This window comes from Lepidochelys olivacea, assembly GCF_965140295.1.
Source record: "Lepidochelys olivacea isolate rLepOli2 genome assembly, chromosome: 1".
NCBI classification, from domain to species: Eukaryota; Metazoa; Chordata; order Testudines; family Cheloniidae; genus Lepidochelys; species Lepidochelys olivacea.
Genome location: NC_140411.1, coordinates 350,630,008 through 350,644,937, shown reverse-complemented (window position 1 = coordinate 350,644,937; position 14,930 = coordinate 350,630,008). Strand labels below are relative to the sequence as shown.

The 14,930-nt window shown below is 50.3% G+C and overlaps 1 protein-coding gene across 1 annotated transcript; it reads left to right on the top strand.

Annotated features, from left to right (window-relative positions):
- The first annotated feature begins 5,826 nt into the window (after window positions 1-5,826).
- Window positions 5,827-11,204, top strand: LOC311525557 (interferon-induced protein with tetratricopeptide repeats 2-like). Its single transcript, XM_084637797.1, has 2 exons — window positions 5,827-6,088; window positions 8,621-11,204. The coding sequence occupies exons 1-2, from the start codon at window positions 6,084-6,086 to the stop codon at window positions 9,924-9,926; spliced, it is 1,311 nt and encodes a 436-aa protein (XP_084493923.1). The 5' UTR covers window positions 5,827-6,083; the 3' UTR covers window positions 9,927-11,204.
- The last annotated feature ends 3,726 nt before the right edge of the window (window positions 11,205-14,930 follow it).

Below are 14,930 nucleotides of genomic sequence, written 5' to 3'. Positions count from 1 at the left end.
AAACATGCCCCTGCCCCCCACACTAAGCCCTTCCACACTTGGATCCTGCTGGGCTGAGCCTGCCTGCCCACACCTGGTGTGCCCGGTGCAGAGGGGCAGGGCCCTGGGAGTTTCGGGGGAGGTCCAGCCCTTGCGCTGTATCAGGGTCCAGAGCAACCTCACTGCCGAGTCCTGTCCTGGGGGGTCGGAGGGTGCTGCAGCGTGATCTCCCACTTCCGTGCAGCCAGTGGCCTGTGCTCCCCACTGCCACACTGGAGCATCCACATTTACTTATTAACAAATAAAATTTGCAGAATTTTAAAATACTGTGCACAGAATTTTTATTTTTTTGATGCAGAATTCCCTCAGGACTAGTTAACACCTTTGGCCCATCTAAATTAATACAACAGGCCCTGACCTGAGTGGCACCTCTAGGCGTGGCCTACCACAATGTAACTTCAGCCTTCTGCATGGTGGAGTCAGCAGCACCCACACAGGTTCAATATCTAGGGGTTCCTCCTAACACTGCCACAAAGAACTGGCTCGAGCCCCCTCACCGCAGTAATCTGGGAAAACTTAACACCGCCCCGGGCGCCTCCAAGAGACAATACGTCCCCACTCACAGGCACTGACTCTGTGTTTTACAAAAGAGAACTGCTATTGAAAGGGAAAGGGAACCCAGCATTAGTTTGGGAAAACATCACAACCACATTCAAACACATGTGATCATAAGCCAAGCCAACCCCACAGCACACTTTTGTTAGGTGGGTTCATTTTCGTATGTTTTGTGACTACAGGAATCCATGTTGGTTTCAAAATGGAATTTTATGCCCACGTGAGCTATAGGTCCATTTTCCCGCTCTTTTATTTCTCCTGGAGTTGTAAACAACTTCCAGTCAGAACTGGTTTTCCTAAGGGGTTTCCCAGAAGGGGCTTCCCGCCTTTTCTAAGGGGTTTCCCGGGCAAGTGTATAAAAAGCTGCCCCGAACATGGCCTCAGGGCTGTCCAACTGAGTGGCAGCTAGGGACGGTCATGGGTCGTGGGTCTTACCTGCAGACATCTATCCATCCTAGGGATTTTCTTCCAACAGCTTCCTCACCTCTAAAGAGAAGAGAGGACAAGAAACAGCACTTACCTTTCTCATCGTCCATTGCTGTCCTCCTGAGCATACCATTTGTTCTGTTTTCCTGTGGCCCCGAAGGAACATCAAGGGACTCCTTGGAGCTCCTCTCCAAAGCCTTGCCGTTAGCCAGAGGATTGAGGTCCCAAGCACCTGCTGTCGCTTTGATCTGTGAAGATGGTTTTTATATCTGTATTGTAGGGTTGAGTTTGGGGGTAATCACTGTATTGTGCAATTTTGCTCTTTATTCCCCTTCTTATTTCTCCCACTCTTTGTTATAAACCCTTCAATACACTTTATTTGATTTTACCTTTACTGATTGACTCCTCATTATTTAGGGTGGGAGGGGTCCTCTTTGCAGGAGAAGGGATCCTTCCAGATGACAGACGCTGGACAGGGAGGCCGAACCTAGGGAGACTGAAAGCATAAGGATCTCTTTTCTTATCACACACACACACACACACACTCCTCCTTTGCCTTTCAGTCCTTTTCCCCTTTAACACAGGGCAGTGTCTTTTGCCTCAGTTTCCCAGCTGCTGGTGGGAAAGTCCGAGGAATGAATGTCCCATTAGCACATCGCTCCCCTCTCCCTCCACTGCACCCCACTCACAGTTGGCTGTCCTTGGTCAGCAAAGACCCAGAGCTCAGAGGGGCCTTCATGTGGGTTCGCCTCCCACCCCCACCCAGGACGTGCATCGAGCACAACGGACCCTGCTGCCACCCTTCCCTCTGCCACCATCGGTCACCCCGGCGCTGCTGCTGCTTCTCTGCCGCCACCCGCTGCTCTCTGCGATGCCACGTTCTCAGGTCCCACCACTGAACCCAGCGCTCGGTGGGTAGCGGGAAACCTCACTGCTCAGGCGCTCTCTTTCCCTGCACCACTGTCCTTCACCAGGTCGATGCTTCGGCAGCTGGAGCTCATCATCAGTGATTTCAGCCCTAGTGACCCCTTAACAGAACAGCTCTCAATTGCGTCAAGTAGCTCTGTCTTTACACCAGGCCTTCTCACAACAAAATTTGTGGTGGCCACCATGCATCCACCAACTCTTGCTGGTGGCTGCTCTGACAATTTTTCCCAAAAGACTTAATTAACTTTAGGAAAAACAAACAAATATGCACATGGACACGTCCATGCCATTGTAATTTATCTAAATGTAGGGTTTGTATTTTGCAGACTCAATAATAAAAATAATGTACAGGTGTCTCTATTGTTTACTAGACCCAAATGCAATAGAAACACAAATAAGGTGCTTTGAACGTTCTTATCTTTTTTGTTGTTTCTTTGGCTTTTTTGGTAAAAGGTGGATGTCTGTACGACAGTTTGACCCGGACGTTGCTCCTAGTCTTGTGCTCTGGGCAGGAGCGACTCACCGTGCCAGGGAGCTGCCAAACCCTGTAGTTACAGCAACTGTAGGAAGTTTATGTCCAACCTAAACCTCCCTGGCTGCAATTTAAGCCCATTGCTTCTTGTCCTGTCCTCAGAGGTTAAGAAAAACAATTTTTCTCCCTCCTCCTTGTAACAACCTTTTACGTACTCATGTAAATACAGAAGTCTTTTTCCCCCATCCCATCACTAGATGTTAGAGGAGAGCTCAGTCACTCCCTGCTCACATAGCCACTGGGAGCTGACAACAGGAAGGGGTTCGGAGGGTTAACAGCCCATGGGGAACGCGGCTCCCTCCCACCAGCTGGACACCCCAGTTACTCAACCCTGCACAGAAACCAGGCATGAGGGGCAGACGCAGCCCGGCTTCTATGCCACCCAACCCCTGCAACCCTCTGCAGGGCCCCACAGAGCCAGGATCAGCCCCAGCACAGCAGTGGGGGGGGGTGTGTGAGGGGGGAATGTGTTCACAGGGGCATGCATGTGAGTCGTGCAAGTGTTCGCAGGAGGGGGGTGTGGGGAGGGGGATGTTCAGAGGGGAAGGGTGGGTGACGTCTCTCCTGCTGCCCCCCCTCCCCGTCCTGGGCACCTGCCAGCTCTTTGTACAGAGATCAGGAAGCTGAAACGCAGAGAAATGAAACCTAAAGGGAGCGTGAGGAATCAGAAAGAGCTGGGCCGGAAACGCAGCAGGCTATGGTGAGGCCCCACCCCCTGCCAGCCTGCCTCACTCTGGGGAGAATGCATTCGGCTGGCAAGGCCTCGGGCTGCTCTGAGAGCCTCGGATGACCGGGGCTGGGGAGCACACGGGACATGATGGGATTTGTCCCTTTAAGGAGCATTTATGCATCTCCAGCAAGGAGCTCTCAGCTGGGAGCTGGTCAGGGCCCGTTAACCCTCGCAAGCCCAGGCCTCAGGCATCAACACCCCCCAACAAAGAGCAACCGCGGCTTTGCATCCCCTTTAAATAAATTGCTCTAGATGTGGCCCTAGGGTGCTGGCTGTTCCCCCCTCACCCCTCAATGATGGGACAGTCCCCCCTACCGATCGAGGGCAGAGAACCAGGCAAACGATTCCCTGAGTGTGTTGAAATCGGCTTTTTAAGTGTATTGTCTTTATGCTGCTGCTCCCCCTGCTTCCTTCTCCTAGGATCACAAACTCTTTATCGCTGTGTAGTCACTTTCACCCAAGTTGCCTTCCACCTTCAGATTCACAGCCAGCTCCTCCCTATTAGTGAGAAGGAAATGGCAACTAGCCACCGGCCTTCCCCCCTTTACATCCTCCACCTTCTGAAACAAAACAAAATGTATATTTAAAAAACCCTCTGGAAAGACGCTTCTCCCTCTGGGAGAGGAGAAACCAAACATGTGACAGGTGTGAGTCACAGTAATTAATGCACAGCTGGAAAGCGCTCAGACACTGCAATGAGGAGCAGAGCGTAAGAACCGATGTAGGACGGAACAGAAGAGACCCCCACACTGTCCCCACAGCGCAGTGAACCAGGCAGGGGCCCCACGGAGATAGAACGCGATCGTCTCATTGAGGAGCGCACCAGCATGCGGCAGTACAAAGGGAAGAGATGAGGCTGCACAGGGAACCTGGGTAACGATGCAGCCTCTGGCGGGACACAACGGAGAGTATCAGTTCAGGACAAATTGCTTGGAGCAGGGCAGTTACAGCCCAAGGTTGGGTTTCCTTTACTATTAAGGCACACCGAACCAGCCAAACAGATCACATGGTCTCACCCCACTGGCTAACTGTAAGTCACACAAGCAATTCCCTTCGACACTCCGGTTCCCCAGTATCACCACCAGGGTCACTCGTTATGGGGACGACTGGTTATGAAAACCAATACCCCAGTAAAAGAAAAACGGTTCTCCCAAACCTAAAGGACCAAGCCCCAGACCCAGGTCAATATACAAGTCAGATCTTACCCACAAATCACACTGTTGCCAATCCTTTAGAATCTAAAAGTTTACTCATTGAAAGAAAGAAATATAGATGAGAGCTAAAATTGCTTAAATGGAATCAATGACATACAGTAATGGCTAAGTTCTTGGTTCAGGCAAGTCGTAGTGATGGAATAAACGGCAGGTTCAAATAAAGTCTCTGGAGAACATCCCCAGCTGGGATGGGTCATTCAGTCCTTTGTTCAGAGCATCAGTGTAGCAAAGTCTCTCCAAAGGTAAGAAACAGGATTGAAGATAAAATGGAGGTATTTCCAGGGCCTTTTATATCCTCTGCCATATGGAAGGACACCCCTTTGTTCTTACTGTGGAAAATCACAGCAGCAAGATGGTGTCTGGAGTCACTTGGGCAAGTCACGTGTCCCTGCATGACTCAATTCTTTTACAGGGAGAGCAGCCATTGCTCACATGCTACCTTGAACAATCCCAGGAAGACTTCTCATGTGAATTGGAGTCTCCCAAGGTCCACTGTCAGTTAAGCGTTTCTTGACTGGGCACTTATTGAGAATAGTCCCTTCTCAAGAAGCTGACCAAATGCTTCCCTGAGGCTACTTAGAATCAAGCACATTGAGATACAAGTACATAGCCAATGTTCATCACTTCAACCACAACAACGATAGACCCATACAGACAGCATAATCCTACCCAGACAGCCCTAACCTCTCCATAGACACCTCACACCACAACCTCTGTACAATATTTGCTGCAACTATATAACAGTGGTTGCAACAATGATCTATACGGTCACAGGTCATGTCAATAACGTCACAACCTGACTATTATTTCCTCACTTTAGAGGGTTTCATTTGTATGTGGGGGAGGCATTTTCAAAAGTGCCCAAGTGACTGAGGAGCAGGGATCACGCTGGCAGCCAATGGGGCCTGGGTGACTAAACCGGGCGGGGGGCCTTTGGAAAGTCGCACCCTGCGCGGATAAAGCTGGGGGAGGTTCGGGGAGAGGCGGAGACCTGGGGGAGCAGGTACAAAGCTCTCACCTTTGGCTAATTGCCCTGCCTCCGTCATCGCCCTCTGCTCCTCGCTGCTCCGTGCCCCAGGCAGGGCCCTGGAAGTGCGTGAGGGCGATACGAACACCCCCCGGTGGTGGGGAAGGGCTGGCCGGGGCCGGGACGCGGGCAACCGGTTCGGGGCAGGGGGCTGTGGAGCTGGTTGGGGGCTAGCAGGGAGCGCCCGCGGCGCGGTGATGGTGAGTGACCCCGTCCGTGTGCTGGGAAGCCCAGGCCAGGATTGTACGTGTGCAAGCGCGTGTGTGCACCCCCACCCACACCCCCCCCCCCATAACTAGTCCCATGTCACCCAGGGAGCTGCAGGTGGCGACTCAGGCTGAGGGGACGCTGAAGCTGACAAGTGGAAGGGAAAGTTAAGTTTCAGTTTCCTTTTCTGCTGCTCACTGCCGCTTTCCGGGGAAATGCAGCTCCCCAGCCAAACCAGTGAGATCCCCAGCTAGCAACCCGCCCTGCATAAGAAGGGCAGCATCGTCCGGGCGGCCACAGTCCAGCCTGCCCGGGCAGAACTCGGGTCTCTCCCAGAACCGGGCACGTCCACACCTTGGGAAGAAACCCAGGGCAGTGAAAGGAGCCGTCACCTCCCCTGGCCGGGCTGGGACTCAGCGGATCGCAATGAGGTAGGAGCATTGGGGTCGCTGGGCGGGGGGGACATTTCCAGCCAGGGCTAAAGTCAGGCAGCTTTCCACCCCCCTCTGCGCATTTCTGGGGCTGTAAATCTCCGACTTTGAAAGCTCTGGGGCGGGGTCACTCTGGGGTAATTCTGCGTCCTGTTGACTCTCCAGGCTGGTGCCTCTCAGGGCTAGTGCAGGTCACTGTTGGCACCTCGCCCTGCGAGCTCCCCTCGCTCCACCTTCACGGAGAGCTCCCCCTCTGGCCAGCTGTCACTCCGGCTTCGCTCCGTATCAACGGAGGAGTCGGTAAGAGAGTGCCCCCCACAGCCCTGTTCCCCCTCTCCGTTGTGTTTCAGAGTAGCAGCCGTCTTAGTCTGTACTCACAAAAAGAAAAGGAGGATTTGTGGCACCTTAGAGATGAACCAATTTATTTGAGCATAAGCTTTCCTGAGCTACAGCTCAGGAAACCTGGCTGCGGGGGGCGGGGGGGGGGGAGATTAACTCTGATCCCTGGGGAGCTGGAGCCAAGGGGCAGCTGGGGGGGTGGGATGGGACCAGCCCAGGAACTGCAGAGAGAAAAGGCAGCAGCAGCAGGAGCCCGGAGCTACAGCGCCGGGGAGGCTGCAGGGAGGGGAACCAGCTGCTTGCAAGGGGGGGCGGGGGGCTCTTGTGAACGCTCAGCCTGGAGCTGAGACCACGTCACCCCACTGCCCCCCCAGCACCACCCTGAGCGCAGGGCACCGGCACCAGACCAGAGCGCAGGGACAGCTGGAGGGAGTGCGGGGGGGGGGGGCGGCTATGTGTCTAGCAAGGCAGAGAGGGGAGTCCTGTGAGTCTAACAAGGCGGGGGGGAGGATTGTTCTATTGTTCAGTGTGGTGCTTGTTCCAGGCTGACTATATTTCAGGTTCCCAAAAACACTTCCTTATTTAGTTTCTCCACACCAGTCATGACTGTATAGACTGCAATCATATCCCCCCTTAGTCGTCTCTTTTCCAAGATGAGCAGTCCCAGTCTTATTAATCTCTCCTAACATGGAAGCCGTTCCATGCCCCTAATCATTTTTGTTGTCCTTTTCTCAACCTTTTCCAATTCCAATTTATCTGTTTCGAGATGGGGCAACCACATCTGCACGCAGGATGCACATCAGGGGGAGGGGTGTAACAGGCCTCGATTGTCTCAATTAAATGTCCGGAGACAGAATATTTACATTCTGCCGACCCTCAGAATCTCCCCATTACATTTCTCTCCTGCCTACTGACTAGAGTGGGCCCCGTTCCCACTGATACTAAGGTTATGGCTACAGTGCAGTCACAGGTGTGTCTAGCTCAGGTAGGCATCCCCGTGCGAGCTTTAATCTAACTAGTGGGACTAAAACGAGCAGTGAAGCCGCAGTGGCACAGACCCGGATGTGGGCTAGAAACAATACTACATACCCGGGGGGCCAGACGGGCTTGCAGGTCCTGCACCGCCAAGCGTCACTGCTGTTTTTAGCTGTGATATCTAGGTTACAGCTAGTGCCGGAAGGGCAGCCCATGCTACGGTCCCACCTCTCACTGCAGGGTAGGCACACCCTGCGGCCATTTCACAGCACCCTGGCCGTGCGAAGGGGCCTTTCTATTTACACTCGCTTTACGCTGCCAGCGTGTTGGGAACTAGCCTTTGTGTAAATGAGAGTCAGGCCCTTCCTGTCTCCTTGGATAAATGGCCCCCATTGAAGTCAGTGCGAGACTCTCTCTCCACACACACATATACGTATCCCAGGACATAAATGACCCCAGTGGGCAGCCAGATGATTTCCAATGTTTGAGGGGATTTAAGCGCACCCTGAAGATTCAATTTTCTAGATGTCAGCTCCTTAAAAATGACATTTCTATTAAAGTTAACCCCCATACCTTACATTATTGGTCCATACTGCATTTGCAACCTTAGCTCCAGATTCACCAAGTTCTTACATGGGAAATCCCTTTGTTTTGTAAACTCTGTGTTGTGACATCATGATGTACATTTTGGCTTGGAATAACACGCATCAAATAGTCCAGTTAATAGCTAGCTTCAGCCCTAAAGGTGAACTGCACAACAAAACAGTCACTTCTAAATACTCTCACTTAGCAGCTCTGGTGCTGGAGGAGCATTCAAACAGGGAAACACATTTTGAACAAATGTTTTGTACATTGTTATTTCCCCCCTGAGAAATTCTCCTGACGTTACAAAGCGGGGAGCTTTCTGTGACATAACAAATACCACAGGCTGCATCTACTGCAATGAGTCATGGGGTTTTGCAGTGTTGCTTTCTAGGACACAGGAAGTACTAAGAGGATTTCACAAAGGTTAGATTCAACTCATTCATACTGGTCCCATGCATGGGAGAGTGAGGACGTCAGACACTGAAATCCAGGCTTAGTTCTTTGTTGCCACTTAGCAATTTGCTTTTAACCAGAAAGAAACCCTGTCACTCTGTAATCACTGCCCCATCATTGTAGCATGTAGTGGAAATTCATTCAGCCCAAATGGAGTCTCATTTTCCCCTCTCTTTACAGCACTCTGCGTCTGAAGGAGAAGCTGCAGGCCCTCCAGTGCCACTTCACCTGGAACTTTGAAATCAGAGACCAGGTAGATGCAGTTCACCTCCTCCAAACTCTGGCTCTCAGGATTGCCCACACTCACTACCAGAACCAGCCCACGCTCCTTGCCATGCAGGCTTATCTCTGCCACCTGCAAGGGCAATATGAAGACGCTCTGCAAAGCCTTAGAGAAGCCGAAAAGATTCTGCAAAGAGATCACCCAGATAACTTCCCCCGGCAGGTCCTGGTCATTTACGGTAACTACGCCTGGATCTATTATCACTTGGCCCACTATGATTTGGTTGAACTTTACCTGGACAAGGTCAGAAAGATCTGCAGCTCCCTGAAGAGCCGCTCTCCACATGCAGCTCAGATCCCTGAGATACATGCACAGAAAGGCTGGTCTCTCCTAGCAGCAGGCTTCCGCAATGGCAAAGAAGCCACAGAGTGTTTCCAAATGGCATTAAGAGAAGATGAAGCAAATGGGGAATTTCTTGCTGGGTTGGCAATCGCAGCCTTTGCATCATGGGATCACTCATACAATTCTACGTCTTGGAATGAAGCCAGAGAGAAGTTGGAAGACATTATCCCTGAACAGCAGCAAAACTATGAAGCTAAGGTGTATTTAGCCGAGATCCTTAAGAAATCGGATAGACAGCAAGCAGAAGCCCTCTTAGAAGATGTTGTTCAGAATAGCCTGGACCCTGAGGTCCTGAGACATGCAGCCAAGTTCTTTGAACGGGAATTCGTTAAAAAAAAAATTTCTATTCTAGAGCGAGCAATCTCTCTGAAACCCAATTATCATCTCCTTCACTATGACCTTGGTTATTGCTACAAGATACAGTTGTGGGGGGCGAAATCCAGCAGAAGAGAAGAAATATTGGCAGCAGCTATTGAGGCCTTCAAAAAGGCTGTGCAGAAAGATCCAGCCTCTGTGTTTTCAAGGCTGGCTTTAGCTGAAATGTATGGAGAAAGCACACCTCACTACCAAGAAGAGATTTATCTCAATCTCCTGAGTGAAATGCCCAGCCTCAGCAAGAAGTGTCAGCAAGCAGTCTGCCTTCACTGGGGAAATTTCCTCTTTTACCAGCAGAAGTCAGTGTGGGAGGCAGCTGAGATGTACAAAACAGGTTTCGCCATTCCAGACAACTACCCGGAGAGGCAACTACTGAAAAGGAAGTTGGAAAAGGTGGCAGAAATATTCCAGCAGAACTCCCAAACCACTGAGGCTGAGGCCATACGTGACTTCATTCACGAGACTGAAAGTCATTCTCTTGAATAAAGGAGGAAGTCCACTCGTGGCAACAATAGAGCAGGAGACTGGAGATCTGGAGAACATGGGGGATCCTTTCCCTTCCCTGGACACACCAAGACCTCCTTCTGAAGTGAGTCACTTTCCCCACCTGTGTAACAATGACATTCGTGTTGCAAATGACTCAGACTATGGCATATGCTGCTGCTGCTGCTGCTAATTATTATTAGCTACCTATCTTGTAGTCACGCCTAGTAGCCAAGACATGGACCAGGACCCCATTGTGTCTGGCCCCAAAGAGTCTACAGTCTGCAACAAGAGACAACAGGAGGGAACCAGCAGACAGATGCAGGAGCAGAGGCAGACAATACTGGTCAGCGAAATGGACAGTGGTCTCAGCCCATCAGCTACCCAGCCATTGTCAAGTGTTTTGTAAGCATCACTGCAGAGCAGAGTTTAGCTTCTGATACTGAGCAGCTGTTTCTACTCAGAGGGACAGTGCAACCATCCTTGTCTCTACGCAAACCTACCCTCCAGCTCTGCTGCCTTCTAATATCCACACAGCAAATAGGTGTGGAGTTTCTTCTAACAGCGTTGAGTTTTTGCATTTGCATTTTGCTGAGTGCCTGTTGTGTGTCTATATAATTATTCCCATCTTTGCTTTCCGCACCTCACCTGACCATGACTTACATTTACATGGCACCAGTTTCCCCAGCTTGTTGTGGATCTGATTTATTGTAAATGAAGTAAAAACATAAGTTACAGAGAAAAGAGAAATAAATCAGTCTCTTTCTTTGTGTTGGAACATTGCTTCTCCTGTCTCTAGACTGCATCAGGGTGAGCAGCACACACAGGACCCCACGGGCACGTCGAGCTCACAGTAAAGCACCGTGACAGTCACTAACAGAACACGAACTGTCCCACATTGAGGTGTCATTACAGGAGGTTTTGGAACAAATTGATAAACTAAACAGTAATAAGTCACCAGGACCATATGGTATCACCTAAGAGTTCTGAAGGAACTCAAATGTGACATTGCAGAACTATTAACTGTCGTCTGTAACCGATCATTTAAATCAGCTTCTGTACCAAATGACTGGAGGATAGCTAATGTGAGGCCATTTTTTTTTAAAGGCTCCAGAAGTGATTCTGGCAATTACAGGCCGGTAAACCTGACTTCAGTACCGGGCAAACGGGTTGAAACTATAGCAAAGAACAGAATGATCAGACACATCAATGAACATGATTTGCTGGGGAAGAGTCAACATGTACTTAGATTTTAAGAAAGCCTTTGATAATGTCCCTCGCCAAAGGCTCTTAAGCAAAGTAAGCTGCCATGAGATAAGAGGGAAGGTCTTCTCATGGATCAGTAACAGGTTAAAAGATAGAAAACAAAGGGTAGGAATAAATGGTCAGTTTTCAAAATGGAGAAAGGTAAACAGTGATGTCCCTCAGGGGTCTGGTCTGGTACCAGTGCTGTTTAACATATTCCTAAATGATCTGGACAAAGGGGTAAGCAGTGAGGTGGCAAAATTTGCAGATGATACAAAATTACGCAAGATAGTTAAGTCTCAGGCAGACTGCGAAGAGGTTTTAAGAGAGCTCACAAAACTGGGTGACTGGGCAACAAATGGCAGATGAAATTCAATGTTGATAAATGCAAAGAAATGCACATGGGAAAACATAATCCCAACTATACATAGAAAATGATGGGGTCTAAATTAGCTGTTACCACCCAAGAAAGCTCTTGGAGTCATTGTGAATAGTTCTCTGAAAACATCCACTCAATGTGCAGTGACAGTCAAAAAACCGAACAGAATGTTGGGAATCATTCGGCGAAGTATAGATAAGAAGACACAAAATATCCTGTGGCCTCTATATAAATCCATGGTACGCCCACATCCTGAATACTGCGTGCAGATGTGGAACCCACATCTGAAAAAAGATTGATTGGAATTGGAAAAGTTTCCGAAAAGGGCAACAAAAATTATTAGGGTTATGGAACGGCTTCCATATTGGGAGGGATTAATAAGACTAGGACTTTTCATCTTGGAAAAGAGATGACTAAAGGGGGATATGATAGAGGTCTATAAAATCATGACTGGTGTGGAGAAAGTAAATAAGGAAGTGTTATTTACTCCTTCTCATAAACCGAGAACTAGGGGTCACCAAATGAAATGAATAGGCAGCAGGTTTAAAACAAACAAAAGGAAATATTTCTTCACCCAACGCACAGTCAACCTGTGGATCTCTTTGTTGTGAAGGCCAAGACTATAACAGGGTTCAAAAAAGAACTAGATAAGTTCCTGGAAGATAGGACCATCAATGGCTATTAGGAGGTGCTGAGTGTCCCTGGGTCGGAACCTGGGCTAGCCTTTGGGCCCAGGTTCCCCCACCAGCAAAGTGGTATCCCCAAGAAGGGGACAGAGTAGCAGCCGTGTTAGTCTGTCTTTGCAAAAAGAACAGGAGGACTTGTGGCACCTTAGAGACTAACCAATTTATTTGAGCATAAGCTTTCGTGAACTATAGCTCACTTCAGTATGCATCCGATGAAGTGAGCTGTAGCTCACGAAAGCTCATGCTCAAATAAATTGATTAGTCTCTAAGGTGCCACAAGTCCTCCTGTTCTTTTTGCCAAGAAGGGGACAAATTTCATTTGGAGGCCCAAGCGAAAGGCTGAAATTAAAGGGCTCCGAGCCAGGGCTGAAGACGCTGGTGAGGGCAGATAGTTTTGCTGGACTTCCGTTACCCGGAAAGGGTTTCATTTTGATTCCGTCACGTGGCTGGAGGGCTCAGCCACTGAAGACCCACCAAGCGAGGTGGGGGGTGCCAGGAGCAGGGAAAAGGCTGCAGTACCGCTCGCAGCAGCAGGTGGTGCTCAAGAGGTGAGTGTGCCCCGTTAACTCTCTTTGCTTAATCACACGAGAAATACACAGACCCCACCAGAATAATAAACCCTACCTGCACTTCCCTTCACTCCAGCTTACTCTGTTTTGAGGGAGTGGTATCTGAAAGGGATAGCTCAGTGATTTGAGCACTGGCCTGCTAAATCCTGGGTTGTGAGTTCAATCCTTGAGGGGGCCATTTAGGGATCTGGGGCAAAATAAATAAATAAATTAAATTGGGGATTGGTCCTGCTTTGAGCAGGGGGTTGGATTAGATGACCTCCTGAGGACCCTTCCAACCCTGAGATTCTATGATCTGTGTGGAGAGGAAGGTTATAAATAAATATTGGAGTTACAGACAGCATGGGGGAGTCAGCAGCTGAGTGATGCAGGATCTAGAGGTGGGTCCCCTGTGAGGGCGGGGACCAGTCCCTGTACCACTTTGGATACAGGTCAGCGCTGTTCCAGTTTCATTTACTAGGGACACTCCACTGAGATAACGTCTGGTCCGCTTTGGAGTGCTTTATGGACGGAAGAGCCGGGAGGGAAGCATTTGTTCCCCTCGGGCGAAGGGGCCTATGGAACTTACAGGTAGCTGCTGTAACTGCGTTAACCTGGGACCCTGTTGTCTCACTTCATGAGAGAAGGGGGCAGCGCTTTTTGAAGGGAGGGTTTGCACAGTTTTAACCTGACTTTGCTGGGCTTCTGGGGGGAAGGTAGTGCCCTCTAGTGACAGTCTGAGAGAAGTCCAGGGAATGGATATTTTCTGTGTCGATCCCAATCCCTGCACCACTTGGGATACTTGCTACGCATTTCTCTTTCACCGGCAACTGAGCCTGTCACAAAACTCTTAACCCAAGGGCTGGGATACTGCGAGCTGCGAGGACCCCCGACTTAAGAACATACGAATGGCCAATGGTCCGTCTAGCCCCGTATCTTGTCTTCCCACAGTGGCCCATGCCACTTGCAAACTTTGACTTGTTGACAAGGCTCTGGTGGTATCTCAGTCTCTTCAAACACTTCTTTCTGCTCCAGCTAGGAAGAATCCAGGTGACACAAGCTGCATGCTTTGGTGGCACTATAGAGAGTGAGAAATCATCCCTGAGAGAAGATCAGAGGGGAATGGGTTTGTAGGGGGGTGCTGAAGGGTAGGTGGTATGTTGGAACCTTGCGTTTAAATGTACACAAACAGCAACAAAGGGGGAGGGGGAATCTGTATAAGAACTTAATAGCTTTTGTTTTTAAAATTATTCGTAAGTATTCCAAATACGGTTCACCATATTTGTGTGTGTCGCAGGGCTGGTACACTCTGTTCCCCTTTGGGAACGGGGGCAGGCATTATAGCCCCACAGCTCAATCCAACTGAGCACCATAAGCTTCAGGGCAATGTGGCCTAGTGGCCGGAGTAAATAAGGCAGCCCTTCCTTGCAGGGCTGCAGGACTTAGTGGCCAGAATCAATAAGGCAGTGTTTCCTTGCAGGGCTGGGGGGCTAGTGCCCAGAATCAATATCACCGCCCTCCTCGTCAGGGCTGTGTGGCCCCATGGCCAGAGTGGCTGGGGAAGTGGGCCACTGCCTCACGGTGGGTGGCAGCTGGGTTTGGGGGACCTGGGCACTCCCTACACCACCGGGTTCCAACCCAGGCCCCTAGCGGTGGAGGGTTTCCCTGCCACCTGCTCAGTGGGAATCCTGCCAAAACACACTGAGCCAAGCCTCGGTTCTATGACCAGTTCCCCATCAGGTTCCCCTGGATTACTTCCTACCCATTCCTCTATAGTTAGCCATCTCGGGGGGGTCCCACAGCCTCTTCTTCCTCTGTGGTGCCTGGGAGTCATTGGTCGTCACAGTCTGGCTGGCCTCTGCATCTTGGAGTATCAGCACTCCCTCCGTGGGAACCAGCAGCGCGCCTCCATTCCCTTCAGCGGTCCGCCCAGACTGAGCTGAGTTGCTCCCTTTTATATCTGGGTTCCAGCTGGATCCGGGGGAGCTTTGCCTCCTTGCCCCACAGAGCGTGATTAACTGCTGCCGAGCCAGTGCAGGGCTGGTACACCCTGTCACGGTGTGCATTAAATGTTTCTTTACTAAGGAATTGTCCGATTCTCTGTCTTTGAAGCGGACTGGGAACTGGTAACAGCTATGTTCCCGGTTTT